General features: G+C 42.3%; 1 protein-coding gene across 4 annotated transcripts in view; it reads left to right on the top strand.

Annotated features, from left to right (window-relative positions):
* LOC136449276 (dipeptidyl peptidase 4-like) overlaps window positions 1-14,194 on the top strand; it is a 33,184-nt gene that overhangs the window by 2,235 nt on the left and 16,755 nt on the right. Inside the window, exons 1-8 of one of the 4 annotated variants that reach the window (XM_066449242.1) lie at window positions 3,718-3,904; window positions 8,246-8,360; window positions 10,940-11,029; window positions 11,415-11,509; window positions 12,020-12,147; window positions 12,674-12,743; window positions 13,423-13,546; window positions 14,036-14,190. In XM_066449242.1, the coding sequence (XP_066305339.1) occupies window positions 3,821-3,904; window positions 8,246-8,360; window positions 10,940-11,029; window positions 11,415-11,509; window positions 12,020-12,147; window positions 12,674-12,743; window positions 13,423-13,546; window positions 14,036-14,190 (861 nt within the window). In that variant the 5' untranslated portion in view covers window positions 3,718-3,820. Of the gene's footprint in view, window positions 1-3,717; window positions 3,905-6,355; window positions 6,514-8,245; window positions 8,361-10,939; window positions 11,030-11,414; window positions 11,510-12,019; window positions 12,148-12,673; window positions 12,744-13,422; window positions 13,547-14,035; window positions 14,191-14,194 lie in introns of those variants that run through there. The other 3 variants (XM_066449243.1, XM_066449241.1, XM_066449244.1) reach the window with 3 other exon arrangements.

Here is a 14,194-nt window from a genome sequence, read left to right as displayed (position 1 = left end):
GTTCGTCCCCGCACCTGCTTCCCCGCCATCATTACTTCTCCGTCCCTTCACGTAACCCGGTAGCTATAATTCCCGAATGACATGTGCGTTATCGGACTGCCCGTGCCGGCACATATGTAGCTGGTTATCAGTCGGATTTTCCTCCCAGACTCCAGATAACTCACAGGGCGGACGCGTGTGTCTGTGCATGCTGCCGCCATGCGATATGTTTTCCCCAACTAAACGGCCTATTAATAATATCTTTCATAGAAAATTCTCTTTCTATGAGAAGGGCAAGGTGAAAAGATGAACAAAAAGCACCCAGACTGAGAGAACGCACAGTTACTCCACCAAGTCTTAAAACTACGCATCGGCATGGACGCCAAACAGAGTTCGAGCCATCGAAAATGTACCCTGGTGATTTGTCATCTTGAATTGATAGTTGGACCCAAAACAAGGCCTATATGTCTATTCCTATATCTCACCATCTCTCAAACGTGAAGAATTCAGCCCTGTCTGACCTACATATATGTACCATGTAGTCCTGGACGTCCTAGATGGATAGGTTGTGCAGCCGCGCTTGTGTCAGTTTACTTTAACTTTTGACAGCTCTTGGTCGTGTGTCTTGCTGCCCCAGTTCCTATCCTTCATGGACAAGATGGCTTTCCTGACCTCTATAGCTTTGATGGTTCCCGAAATTGGCGGAATGTCCAGTGGTGGTTCGGGTGCTGGTCAGTCCATTAGTTCGCCCGAAATGTTTTACCCACTTAAACAATGTACCTGTTTCTTTGTTGACTACCATCTTACATACAACTACCACAGAGTAGAACTCGTTGCACAAAAGTTGACTGGTAGGGCCTAGGGTATCCTAACTGGACAGCTATAAACAAGGCTTGAAGATAAATGTGCAAAGGTTAGTTGTAGCAGGTCGTTGGGTGTAACTTGATATAACCAGCTGCTGGCACGACGCGTGTATGCGAAGTCGTGTTAGACCAAGGGTGGTTATACCGGATATGTAGCTTACATCTTTACCCCTTTAAAACTGTTAACTTTAAGTCTTATCAACTTTCTCGGTAGTCTCTTGGTCGTCGTGTACCGGTCACTAAGGTTCCCATGTCTCACCACCTCTTCCGACTGATTGACTGATTGTCGACGTAGTTTGTTTTGGCCTTTGATTTATTGGCTATGAGTATGACCTCTTCACAGATGCCAAGGTCATGAAGATAAACATGACTGTTAACACTTAAGTCACAGCAGATGGGAAGGTTACTCGAATGTCACAGTTTTTCCAAGTAAGTTGTGGCGCACAGTCCACTGCCAGAAAAGTCGGCCCTGGCCGGTCAGAAAGCGTTATAATTGCAATGGAAAAGTCAACTTTGCGTGACTTTATATGTACATACTGTACATCACTGTATACTAACAAACATCAGTGTGTGCAAACCATATAACACTTCGGCGGTGCAGCCACCATAAAGTCTATTGATGTTAGATCTAGTGTTAATAGGATGCAGATATGATGTGCTTGTATTGAGAGCGAGTGGGCGTTTCTATTATGGATTGTGCTTCGACTTCGATAATATACAGGTGTTGTAAGAGTGAAGAAGATAAGAGTACAATCAGTACATGTAGCTATAGGTCTAAGCTGCAATAAGAGTAAAAAACCAGCCCAGTCAATCTATATTACGGTAGTTATTCAAACAAACTTATTTTCTTTATAGTAAAGCTTCAATAGAAAAAAGTACAACTTCTCATTTCGGGAACAACCAAGGAATCTAGCAATCATTCTACACAGTATGGACTCCTTCCACACTTTGTCAAGACTAAGCACAACCCCTTCACTACAACGCTATATGAACCAAGAGGCTCTTGAGTTATGCTGACTGGAGTGGTGCGGAAACACAAACAGACAGACAAACAGACACACCCACAACTATATCTCCATTTTTCATGGAGATAACAAGAATCTGATACAGTTGGCTGAACATCATTGTGACAACCCCTAACGACCTGACATTACTATGTCGATGTAGCTCCTGGCTCCTAGCATTCTGACTCTCAGTCAGTCTCAACTACATGCACCCGAGCCAAACCATACTTCCAATTCTCCAATTATTCTACTGCACCACTTCCACTGCCACTTTTACGGGGGTAATTAACAAATGTCTGTCTGTGCAGCAGACCTATTCGTAACCAACCAGTGTGGCCACCTAGCGGCTGCGACCTGATTACAAGTAGATCATCCTCCAAGCAGATGCAAAGAGGAAGATCGTCAAGTTTTCGGGCAAGCTTTCGTTCAGAGACGCTGCGATTCCAACTGTCATTTGGACCTTGATGTGTATGGATCACCCAACCAGTCCATTGTTATCACACTCCATTTCAGCCAAAGCGTTTCAACCTTGCATCAAAGAATAAAAACAAACCACTCAGAACCCCTTGAGTATTATTGCGTCCATGTACACTCTCAGACAGAGGGCTAACAGTACGCGAGACATACCTCCTTGCTGCTTAATGACCAAGATAACACGTTTGTGGACGTACCACCTAGTAGTTTTTCTATTCAAGCACGGAGAAGAGGGTGAAAAACAAGCGGCAAGTGTAATAAAATCAATTAGGAGCACGGCCCAAGTGTCCTTGAAATGTCCACTCTTTTAAACTTTTGATCTGGTTGGTCGACTGATCCCCAAGATGGCATTCAATTCAACATGAAGTGAGCCAATGTTGACGACCATGGCATATGTTGGGTTTCCTCTTGAATGTGTTAACCGCAAAGAGACGATGACAAACATGTGAGTTTTTCTCTTTTTTTGTGGAGAAAGTTGTGAGGCTGTACATTACACAGGTACATTTAGGCCTCAAAAGCTATGGGGTGGTGGGTGGTGGTAGCCTCCGACGCAGACTCCTCCCGGCTGTTTTCTTTTTCAAGTTACAGTTTTTATAATACTATTAATTTTTTTTTTCTTATTCCCGGCCAGCAATAAGAAAAAAAAATGTAATAGTATAAATACAGTAATTTGCAAAAGAAAACAGCCGGGAGGAGTTTGCGTCGGAGGCTAGGTGGTGGATGCAGACATAAAAGAAAGCCTGTACGGTGCTAGTATGTTGACGACAGTTTATTTGGTCCAAACAAATTGCATTAGGTAGTCGCTCTTCACTTCAAGAAATATTTCTCAAATAAGCTCCGCACAGTTAAGGAACCGGACAAAGAAAATACAAAACATACTTCAAAATGTTATCAACGTCTGTCATGTCATAATGTAATATGTCTAAAACGTAACGTAGAACTTCACTTTCCTTGATTACACATGACTGTAGGGATAAACTGGTGATATTAAGTAAACGTTGTTTCAAATATCAAAACATCCAAGTTTACAAAGCTCTCCAATGTTCGTTTATCTCACTTTATTAGTTTCGCTGTAAAGGACATTTTTCAAGAGACTTATAGAATTATGTGTGTATTTTATAAAAACGCCCCTCGCCCACACATGCGAATGATGAACATGCCCACAAATTACATGTACGTTTGATAACTCCCAGTGTCTTTTTAGCCTTTAATAGACTTTACTTCAGCCCCGTTGTTAACGTAACGACTAGGTACGGGTGACTCTCTGTTGTTGCTAGAGCCTAGTTGCTAGTTGTCTAACAAAAGGCGGCCAAGTTTTCCCCTGGCCACGGGGCAATTGTATTTTGAGCCGTGAAATTTGATACTGTGACCTCGGGATAGGGTCATGAGTTGCAGTGGGGACGGGGTGCCAGGACAACTTCCGGGTTAGAGCTGACGTTGCCTAGTCGTTCCGAACTATTAGTAGACAGTCTGATGTATTAAAGGAAAGTATTGAGATCCATGTACTTCTCAAGGATGACCCAAGAAGCGAGTGTCTATCCCGAGGAGCAGGAAAGTTTTCTTGGCCCACCCTCCAGCACTCCGGTAGGGACCTGTCCTACTACTAGTTATGGGGAGGGGGGTGTGAGAGTGTGGTACCTCTACAAACACCACTGCCACGTCGAGCGTTTGGTCGACCAGGTGGTAAAGTTTAACATCCCTTGTTTAAGTCTATTTGTGCTTGTATGTTCTATATTAAAGTTGAGCTCTCGTTGCCGGGGCAGGCTTTGGAACCCTTCCCTGCAGTAAAGTGTGAGGCGCCAGGGGCGCTAGTTGAGTTAGCGTAATCGCTGATCCATGACTAACTCAATGTGACTCCCAAATTGTCCAATATTTCAATAAGCTCAAGCGACGTGGCGCGTGTACTGTGACATCCGAACCGCCGATGTAGCATAACCTATTTAGTCTTGAATCATGTTTCAAGCAGATGTTTTTGACGGACACTTGGTATTCTGTTACATCAAGGACGTTGGAGTGAATGTAATGTCCCTGGTTATATGATATACGTAAGGAGATTAAAGTTAATTATGTCATTAGCGCATTGCCAGCTCCATGTGGGTAACCTAATCAAGCGCCGCAGTCCTACAAACTCGAGTATCTGGGAATGAATCTTTTTGCAGTCAGGGGGTTGACACGAAGGGCGGGTGTATGTGTGTGTGTGTGTATGTGTGTGTGTGTGTGTGTGTGTGTGTGTGTGTGTGTGTGTGTGTGTGTGTGTGTGTGTGTGTGTGTGTGAAAAGTCAGTACATTGTTTTTTTTTCATGCGGGATTGTCTCCACTGATATACGTGGATTGTGTTGCAACACTTGGAAGAAGCGTGTGAATGACAGCTGTGGTGGGAAAATGTGGATGTTTAGCTCACACACACACGCACAAGCACGCACACACACACACCGTGGGACACAGACACACACACGCGCGCACACATACACATACACGCACACACTCACTCACACGCACATGTCCCTTAGGCTTAGTTCTTGCTTCAACCATATCTTAATAAGTGATAATGGTTAAAGTATGCTTGCGGGTCTTTTTGAAATCTAAATATTTTCATGTACCTATCTATTTGCAGTTTAATATGAAAAGGTCATGCTTTATCGCTATTGACAATACGTGCGCGTGCATTCATTTCTATACGCCGTATACGTGCTATGAAAATAAACTGTTAAAGGAAAACAGAAAAGAATACATCCTTCTCACGAAGCCAATAACGTTCGTATTGCAACGTGCTGTCCCCGCATACTAGATTATGGCTTCACTGAAGGCTCTGGCCATGGGTGTTTTGGGTTGCCGTTTTGTCCGTCGGTCGGTTTACATGCCATATTTTCCGCCAATTGGTGTAAAGCCAACTGTTTAGTTATGGAGAGATTAGATGATTAAGTATAAATAACATTTCTTATTGCTTTTCGCGTTCGTCTTCACATCTCTAGTACTGTGATACTTTGTTGGCGCGTCTATTGAATGTACTCGTACATGTAGGTGTGTTTGAGATGCTCACAACTTGCTCACTTCAGTGTGTCCTGAATAAAGCCTTACCCTGGTGTTTTGCCTTTTGGCTCCTTTTGAGTTGGTTCTGAACATGTCGACCACTTCATCACTGTCCCTGAAAACATGCCTCCGTTGTTTGACGCCGACCTCGGGCCAGTAAAAATGCGGGAAACTCCACGCCTCACCTGCTGTGCTGAAGAGTTGTGTTTTTGGTTCCTGTCTCATAACATCAATACTTAAGGGTGCCCAAACAGGCCGTGTATGTGGAGGGTTGGAGAACACCTGTCCACGTTTGTGGATACAGACCAAGGTGACAATGGCGTCTTTATTTTCCCCAATACAGAGGAGCCCTCTGTCCCCAAAGTACCCGGACATCTATCTCTGTCAACTTTCCCCCAGTGCTGAGGATCGTTGTCTTGTTATGGACCAATCCTGACTGTCTATCACAATTTGCTGTTCAACCATGTCCATAGATTTTTATGTTTTTACTTTGCATTTCTTAGTTTTGACGGAGGTGAGCGGGGCTATGAGATCGGTCTATTCGGTGTTGTTCTGTTCATGAACGTTTTTTCTTTCCTTCAGCGGTCACTACCTATAGACCTATTTCAACCAATTTTCAATGAAATACCATTTCAAGTTAAGATTTCTGAAGTTCTTTACCGTGATAAGCGCTTTTTGGTTCGCAATGGCTTTGTCTTTTCGGAGCTACCATTAAACTGCTGAGAGGGATGGAGCAAACCGACCATTGGAATTAGGAATACAACATTTGTTGCCTCAGAGTAAGAGTAAGAGTAATGTAAATCTGAATATACAATTAAAGATCACATTTATTTGCAATGGAGATGTTCATACAATGTGACAAGATGTTTCATGTCAGGGTTCAGTTCGTCCCTCCCACAAACCTCACCGCGTCACTTTTGGAGTCGTCCAAACCGTACGTCAGCAGTAGTTGATGGAAAAACATCAGCCCCTACTACTAGAAACTAGTGCTCGCTTCTAGTGCTCGTTCTACTCAGCACGCGGTTGGAGATCTTCAAGGTTGGTACTAGAGCCGGCAGGCAAGTCTGGCGCCCATGGCTCAGCTCGGGATGGCCGCTGTGGTGGGGAGGGCCGCGGACGGGGATCTCATGATCGCCAGGACACACATATTCCGGGACGACAAGGTTAGGGCTAAGCAGGTCCACTCGCGAGACTTCGCTTTATTGCAGGTGTTTGTAGTACGTGGTTTTCGTTTCAACATTCATCCTTCTGCAGGTGTGCATATGGAGGCGCCCGGTTGGACAAGGGACGTTTAGTTAGGTATGAGTACAGTGCGTTTTTGCAGGCAACGGCAGTAGTCTAAAGTATTGCATTTTTTCAGTACCGTCACTTTTGACAGGATTAACGGTATTAGTGGACAATCCAGAAAACGTTATGATCTCCCACCCCGACATCTGCTTTGCCATTAGCGATCCATTGGGGAAGACTTATACAGTTATTAGGAGGAAGTTCATCACGCCATTCACAATCAGGACCAGATCTTTGTTTCAGCTCTTTGTACTAAAGGATGAACATGTATTTGTACTCATACTTGTAGATCATGATAGCTGGGGGTGTGGCGATAGTTGCGTACACGGGAATATCTTACATCCGGGATTATCTATAGCGATATCTTCGTTGTCTGTTGATGCAATTACAAATGTGTAGTTTATCTCGTGATAGACAAGTCGTATTCTATTGAAAGAACATAAGGGCGCGGTCACAATGGTCGTACGATCGTCGTGCGATCGCAAACTGGGGGATTCTTGGGATAAATTTAGCTGTCTTGTCATCGAAAAGGCTGCCTTAGATCATTGGCTTAGATCCTTAAATTCTCTGTCACAGCCTGCTTGAGAATCGTACGACGCCAATATCGTGTGATGACCTACGTCGAATGTTACTGCGCCCCAACTGTGAATCTAAAGCGAAAGGCAAATCCAAGCTAGCCTACGTCCGTGCAAGTTGTAAATATAGAAGACTGCATGCATAGGGTTGCTTGCGACGGACACTGATGACCCAATGCGTACATACAAACATAGCGTAGTCATTTCTGTGTGAAATGTTGCGGTGTTTTATTTTGTCAACATTGAGTCGACACGGGAGGTATTGGGACCTTTTCGCACCTTCAAAGTAACATGCCCGCTGGCATAACGGAAAGGATGTAATCCTTTTCAATGATGCTTAGTGTTATTACATAAGATTATAGTCATCATTCAGCGTATTGAATATAAGGAGCTTACAAGGTAATGGTGAGGCCAAGGTCTGAGAGGTGAGGTTAAAGATTTATGAGTTCAGTTTTTGTTTTAAATTTCAGCGACGTTTAACAGAAAGTCCCACAAATGTAGTTTTCATAATTTGAGATATGCGTTTAAGTTGATTTGGTTTATGTCAAGTCTGTAAGTCCGGCTCTTCGAGGTTAAAACAAAGTCTAGTATAGCGACTGTCATGTCCATGCAAACAGCAAATAGAATGGGCTTGAAATACACTTTTTACTTAATAAGCACAACACAACAGAACACAACACAGCACAACAAAACAACACAAACAAAACTAGAGGGCCCAAACTCATGTCACTTTTCCTTACCACAAGAGCTATCTACCAGCCAAAATGTGACCATAGCTCGTCCAGAACACGAGATATCAAAACCGGAGATTCCGCTGCTGTACCATAGAAAGCCGCTAGTGGCCCAAAATCTAGTCATTTTGCGGTCTCAGTAAAACCTACCCGCATCAAGACAATCTAAGGCATGTTCGAGCTATTGTGTTGACAGACCGACACACAGACACACACACACATGGACGCTAACGAAATTATAACCTTTTTGGCGAAGGTGTTCAAATGCGAAATGGCATTTTTGTTCATCATTCTACTTCCAGGCGAAACTCGCCACGAGAAAGGCCCTCCTGGTGACGCTGGGTGTGATAGTGCTGATCGCTGCCATCACTGCCGCCATCACCGTACCACTGTTACTGCTCTATGGAGGTGGGTCAGGTTAGTGATATGATGGTTGCCATACATTTAATAAGGCCCTCTTTCCACTAGATGGCGATCACTGAGCGTCCGTAAGGCGACCAAAATTGGATTTGTGTGAGGCTTGATTTCATAATTGGAAGATGATACAAGATGACAAATGATAAGAGTATGATTTTAAGGACAACAAAACACACAAAGCGTTTAAAAATACGTTCTTTATGTATGAAATTCGTTGAACGATCTGTCAAATCTTTGGTTGCTCAGAGGTCGCAGGTTCGGCAGATTCTAGTGGAAAGAGGGTACGTAGTGATCGTAACTTCATGTTCATTGGACTGCAGTATACATGATTGTATTACATATACAAATGTATAGTGTCATGCACGTGTAAGTTTAGTACATATTCAGTCGAGTCAGAGACCTTGCCGGTTTCAAACAAAACGCGTTCTTTCTCTCTCACACTCTCGAGCTAAAGATAGAAATTCTGTAAATACCACATATATGCAAGCTGTGTTTCTCTGAGTTCACAAGTTCACGTTCGACTAAAATTGTACGAACCACCGCCGGGAACCAATATGTAAACGTAAATATCCACATGGTCCTCTAACCCTTTCCAATTCCACAAAGCAACACGGACCAATGCTTCATGTTTTATAAACAGTAGCCGACATCCACACAATTGATAATTTATCGTCGCAATGACACCGCTTGAATTGAGTACGGTTTAGAACAACAGTACGTAAGTATGTGTTTCGTATAGTAAGCAATGCTATGACGGATGTTTGAGACAGATCGATATAAACACTGTCATGCAGTGTAAATGGACGGTTTTATGGTTTATAGCATATTAAACTGATTTAACGAAGGAGAGCATCAATCGCGTTCAAAAAGTTGAGGACATGTCTTCACAAAGTTGGGGATATGAGCTTTTTAAAGTTACTATAGCTTGGATTTTTCGATGAAAAATTTTGTTGGACAAGACTATATATTGTACTCGTATTTTATAACGGTTACCGTACTCGTATATATTGTAAATTCAGTTTGTACTCATCACTTTAATTTAAAAGAAAGGTAAAGCGTTCGCGTCCTCAGAATAATCGAGACGAAGCATTAAGCTTTTCTGAAATTTAGAAGTCCACTGCGGCCTCGCCGAGGCTCATATGTTTTTAGCCAATCACACTACCGTGTTTTTTCTAGCCGTTCCTTGAGTAAAATTGTTGAGAGTCAGTCGACTTGTCGCGTGCTGCCTTCGCCCATTGACATACTTGGAACAAGGCCAAGCATAAACTCTTTGACGCGCACTGTCGGTGTTCAGTATGAAAACCTGCCAAATCTGTCTTGAATAGCGGTATGAAACGCGTATTAAAAACATCAACCGACAGCTTGAAAGTTTTCTGCCTATATAAATCACACATTTTACACCGTGTGATGTCGTTTTCATCCCCAGCACTTGGCGCGATACTCGATGTTCATTCACATTCTTTCACTTTTTCATTAAAATGCCGTCGACAGATAGCACTCGACTGGTGAAGGCCGACTGGAAAAAAGGCGTCGGTTGAGAAGCACGTGTAGGTGTGTTAAGGTGGCGTACCACAGCAGAAAAGAAGCTCGCAGGACGAATCTACGAGCTATGATATGAAAATGCATTTTCGGCAGTAACATGTCCTGAGTCCTCTCAATCAATGCGCGATTTTTAATCGTACTCTCGAAGCAGAGGTTCGGCTCCGTCTTGGTTTTGACGTGATTTGGGGCGTTTTTGTCGGGCTTTCTATTTTGTCCCGTTTTCTTTTAATTTTGCTTGATCACGTCAAAAACCAGCCGGAGCCCAACCTCTGCTTCGAGAGTACGGTTTTTATGGATCGGCCGATGTTCGCAAGTCACCGAGTCCCATCCAACCTTTCTGGCGAAAAATACGTCTCGACTAGTACTAGTGCTGTCTGGCGGTTTTGAAAGTCAGCAACCTTCTAGCCGAATGCCGTTGACAGTTTGACGGGCTCCTTGACAGAAGCCTGTTCTGCACACTACCTACCACACTTGGCGGTGTTGAGAGTTATGTCTGTGCCAAACTATCACCTTCCGTTACGTTTACATAACTGCCATTGGACGCCTCCCAAGTACGAACCTCGACACATTATCGGCCTTGATGGATTATTCGGACCTTAAACTTGAAAGTTTGACCAGCCAATAACATCAGTTAGAAAATGCTCTCCAACCACCCCCTGCTTTACTTTCCCAAATACGTGGCTTAAGAGTTTATTTCTATAGTAAGTGTTGATGTATTCCCATGGTCAATGTCAGAAGGCAGATGTGGTGAGCTGTTCTCCTGTGTAGTGTTGGGCACGCAATAGTCTCATTCTTGGGTGGTCTTTTCCATGCTGCTATACAACTTATTCCTTTTCATATTTAGGTTATGAACTGTGTCAGCATTAAAAATGGCCTATTTTGTGGAGGTTGTTACCAACACCGGCAAATGTAATAAAAGTACATAGAGCCAAGCACTGGCACGTTTTGGCCAATAGAATTGAAGTAGATAATGAATGAAAGAAAAGACTTCCTGAAAATCAATCTTGTATTTAACTGGACTTCGTTTTGATTGACAGGTACCCCGGACGACAGACCAGGTTACACCTTTGAGGACATGTTTAACCAGAAATTCAGCTACAAGGGTTTCTCCGCCAGGTGGATCAGTGGTAAGAGCAGTGTGTGTGTGTGTGTGTATGTGTGTGTGTGCATGTGTGTGTATATGTGTGTACATGTATATGTGTGTGTGTGTGTGTGTGTGTGAGTGTGTGTGTGTGTGTGTGTGTGTGTGTGTGTGAGTGAGTGAGTGTATGTGCGAGCACGCGCGTCCAATAAAAACTACAATTACTGTATTGAATGCTGTGGTGAACATAATTTTATTTCCGAGTAATATTTATGCAAAATCATAATTCATAAAATAAGTCGTAAAATTATAGAAAAATTGAAATCTAAAATCCCAGAATCATAGAAATCTATGACGTTTAAATCTATGATGTCACCTTTCGATTCATATTTTTGCTATGTTCCTCAAATGGTTGCTTGTTTCTCAAATAGAAGAGGACTACTTATACCGTGACGAAGATGGCGCTGTGCTCATGAAAAACGTCAGGACAAACGACACAACAGTTCTTATGGACAACAGCACTTTTGTAAGCTATATCTACTCTAGTGTTTACGACACAACCATATCTTTAAAACGTAGGCCTTATTAGAAAGAAAGGCATCCATTTGGTAATTAGCAGACGGTAATGAGCCCTTATCTGCAGTATGGCCTCCACACATACATGTAATACATAAAATTTTATTTTTGTTACGCTAAGAAACTAACATCTTTGATAAACAACAAACAAATTTTGGCTCCTGTGCCAATGTTAGTTAAGTGACGAACTGAATTTTGGCACATGCATGAGTTTTGATGAGACTTGATATACTCTTTTTTATAAGGAAATTTTGGGCATAAAAGGAAACTCTAAATCATCAAGAATATCAGAAGAACCATGGAAGGTGGCTACTTCTACATTCTCCAAGAGAAGAAAACAACTTGTGCATCATTTCTACTGAGAACAGTGATGTTGCCACGTCGTCAAACTGTTATGGTACTTTAAATTTGCTTCTTGAACCCTTGTTTAAAAAAAAAACCTCTCCTTCCCTTTTTGCAGACAGAATACGATGCCTTTGACTACAAAGTGTCGCCAGATCGGCAGTACATTCTCCTGACCTACAACTACAGAAAGGTGTTCCGACATTCCTTCACAGCCAACTGTCTCATCTATGATGTACAGGGAAGGTAGGGCTGGTATACACAGTTATGGAAGTTTGTTTGTTTTAATAAGATCTCCAATAGCGTTCAATCCTAAAAAATTTCACACTGCTCTTCCTGAATTTCGCTTACACATTTCATACATTAAATACACAATGTACAATTGAATTAAATGTTAAGACAGAAACATATGAAATTGATGGACAGGAAATTAAACAAAATCAAACTGTGTCTGACGCATGAAGTACACTTTTAAAGTGCTCTGTATAGATATAGCCGCTAAAACAAATGAAAGAATTTTGAACTTGGACGGTTTTTCGTTGCTTTACTCCACTTTGCTTTGTGTATGTTGTTAGTTGTCACTCATTTTTATGAAAATACATTGTCAAGTATGTCGCTTTTGTAATTGGTGATACTTTTTAAACATTTGTTATTTTAGAGAGTGGAAATACATGTACCTTGGAAATCATTTAGATTTTCTTCTGCAAATGAGACGCCAAGTTCTGGCCGATACCTGTAATAATGATGCTGTGTGGCTTGTAATTTTTATTAGTGCGGTGACTGCGTGGATTCCTTATGATGATGTGCAGTACGCATCGTGGGCGCCAGTTGGACACAAACTTGTGAGTACGACCCTGTTGTCTCTTTGAAAAAAAATCCTCTTAGACTTACGTTCTGGTAGTCAGGTTTTATTGTTAGCATGAAAGTTAATCTGAGTTGGTACAGTAAGTTGTATAATGAGAAATAAATTGTTCTCCAACTAGAAGAATTTCCCTCACCGAATCACTCGGTCTTCATCAGCTATCTGCCCCGAGTGCTGTAGACACGTGATTACGTACGTGTGAAGTCAGCCCTGGGTCAAAGTTCATTGGAAGTTGGTAACGCATGCCCCCCCACCGCCCCGTCCCGGTTGAGAGGTCGAACTTTGACCCAGGGCTGACGTCACATGTACTTAATCACAGTTTATTTCTCATTAGCTTTTATTGTCTTATTTGAGTATATCACAATGTGAAAGGGAGGGCAAAACTGGTGCATACGCACATTTTCAACTCACCTTCCAAAAGATGATGTATTCCTTCCATGAAAGTACTTTAAAACTGAAAATGGTGATGGTTAGAATTTTGTAATCACAAATGACAACAGCCCTTGCAAAAACTTGAGTGCAAGAAATAACAAGGAGGGTACAATGTAGGTGAGGTGAAGTAACGAAGATGCTTTGGCTCTACAAATTGCTGATGATATACAGTTTGGGTTGCTTTAATATCATTTGTGTCTTAATTTTGATTTATTTGTTTCAATTAGGTATTCGTGTACAAAAACAACATGTACCTTAAGACTGATTTCTCTGGAAATGACTCACAACCGATCACTACTGATGGGGTGGAAGGACTGATATGGAATGGCATTCCTGACTGGGTTTACGAAGGTAGATTTCACTTTTAAATTTTGATTAAACTTTAAACCCTTTAAGGGAAAGATACAACAATGTACTGTTAACTCGGAAAATCCACAGGACCTTAGGCTTAACTATGCTGCAGCGCTTGTCTGGTGTATGACAAATCAATTAGAGTTCAGTTCAATTAGAACACCACTTCATTGTTGACATCAGGTGTCCATAAGTCGCACATGTCCTAATTGAAATCATTAATTCAAACCTGATGAAGGCTACTGTAGCATTCTCAAGTTGTGGTTTAGGAACAAAGGTTTAAAATTTACTTGATCTAATTGTCGTTTTTAAAAATGGTACATACTGCTTTCTCTGCTTAGCAGTCATCATTTGGGTAAGAGTATGGAAGTTAAACACACACACAGACTAGCCCCCCTGCTGTAGTGATTGCACAAAGTTGTGTCTCAAGGGCTCATAACTGAGACAGAGATGGAATACATTGTCATTTCTATCCAATATCGCCCCTAGAGGAGGTGTTTGGTGCGAATTACGCGATGTGGTGGTCCAGTGATGGTAACCTCCTGGCCTTCGCAAAGTTCAACGACACCCAAGTTCCAGTCATGAGCTTCTCCCACTACGGCGAAACACAGTACCCTATGATCATGGACATTCACTATCCAAAGGTAC

This window comes from Branchiostoma lanceolatum, chromosome 15 (assembly GCF_035083965.1).
Source record: "Branchiostoma lanceolatum isolate klBraLanc5 chromosome 15, klBraLanc5.hap2, whole genome shotgun sequence".
Taxonomy (NCBI): domain Eukaryota; kingdom Metazoa; phylum Chordata; class Leptocardii; order Amphioxiformes; family Branchiostomatidae; genus Branchiostoma; species Branchiostoma lanceolatum.
Note: the sequence above shows the minus strand (reverse complement) of the source record. Positions and strands in the feature narration are given on the sequence as shown.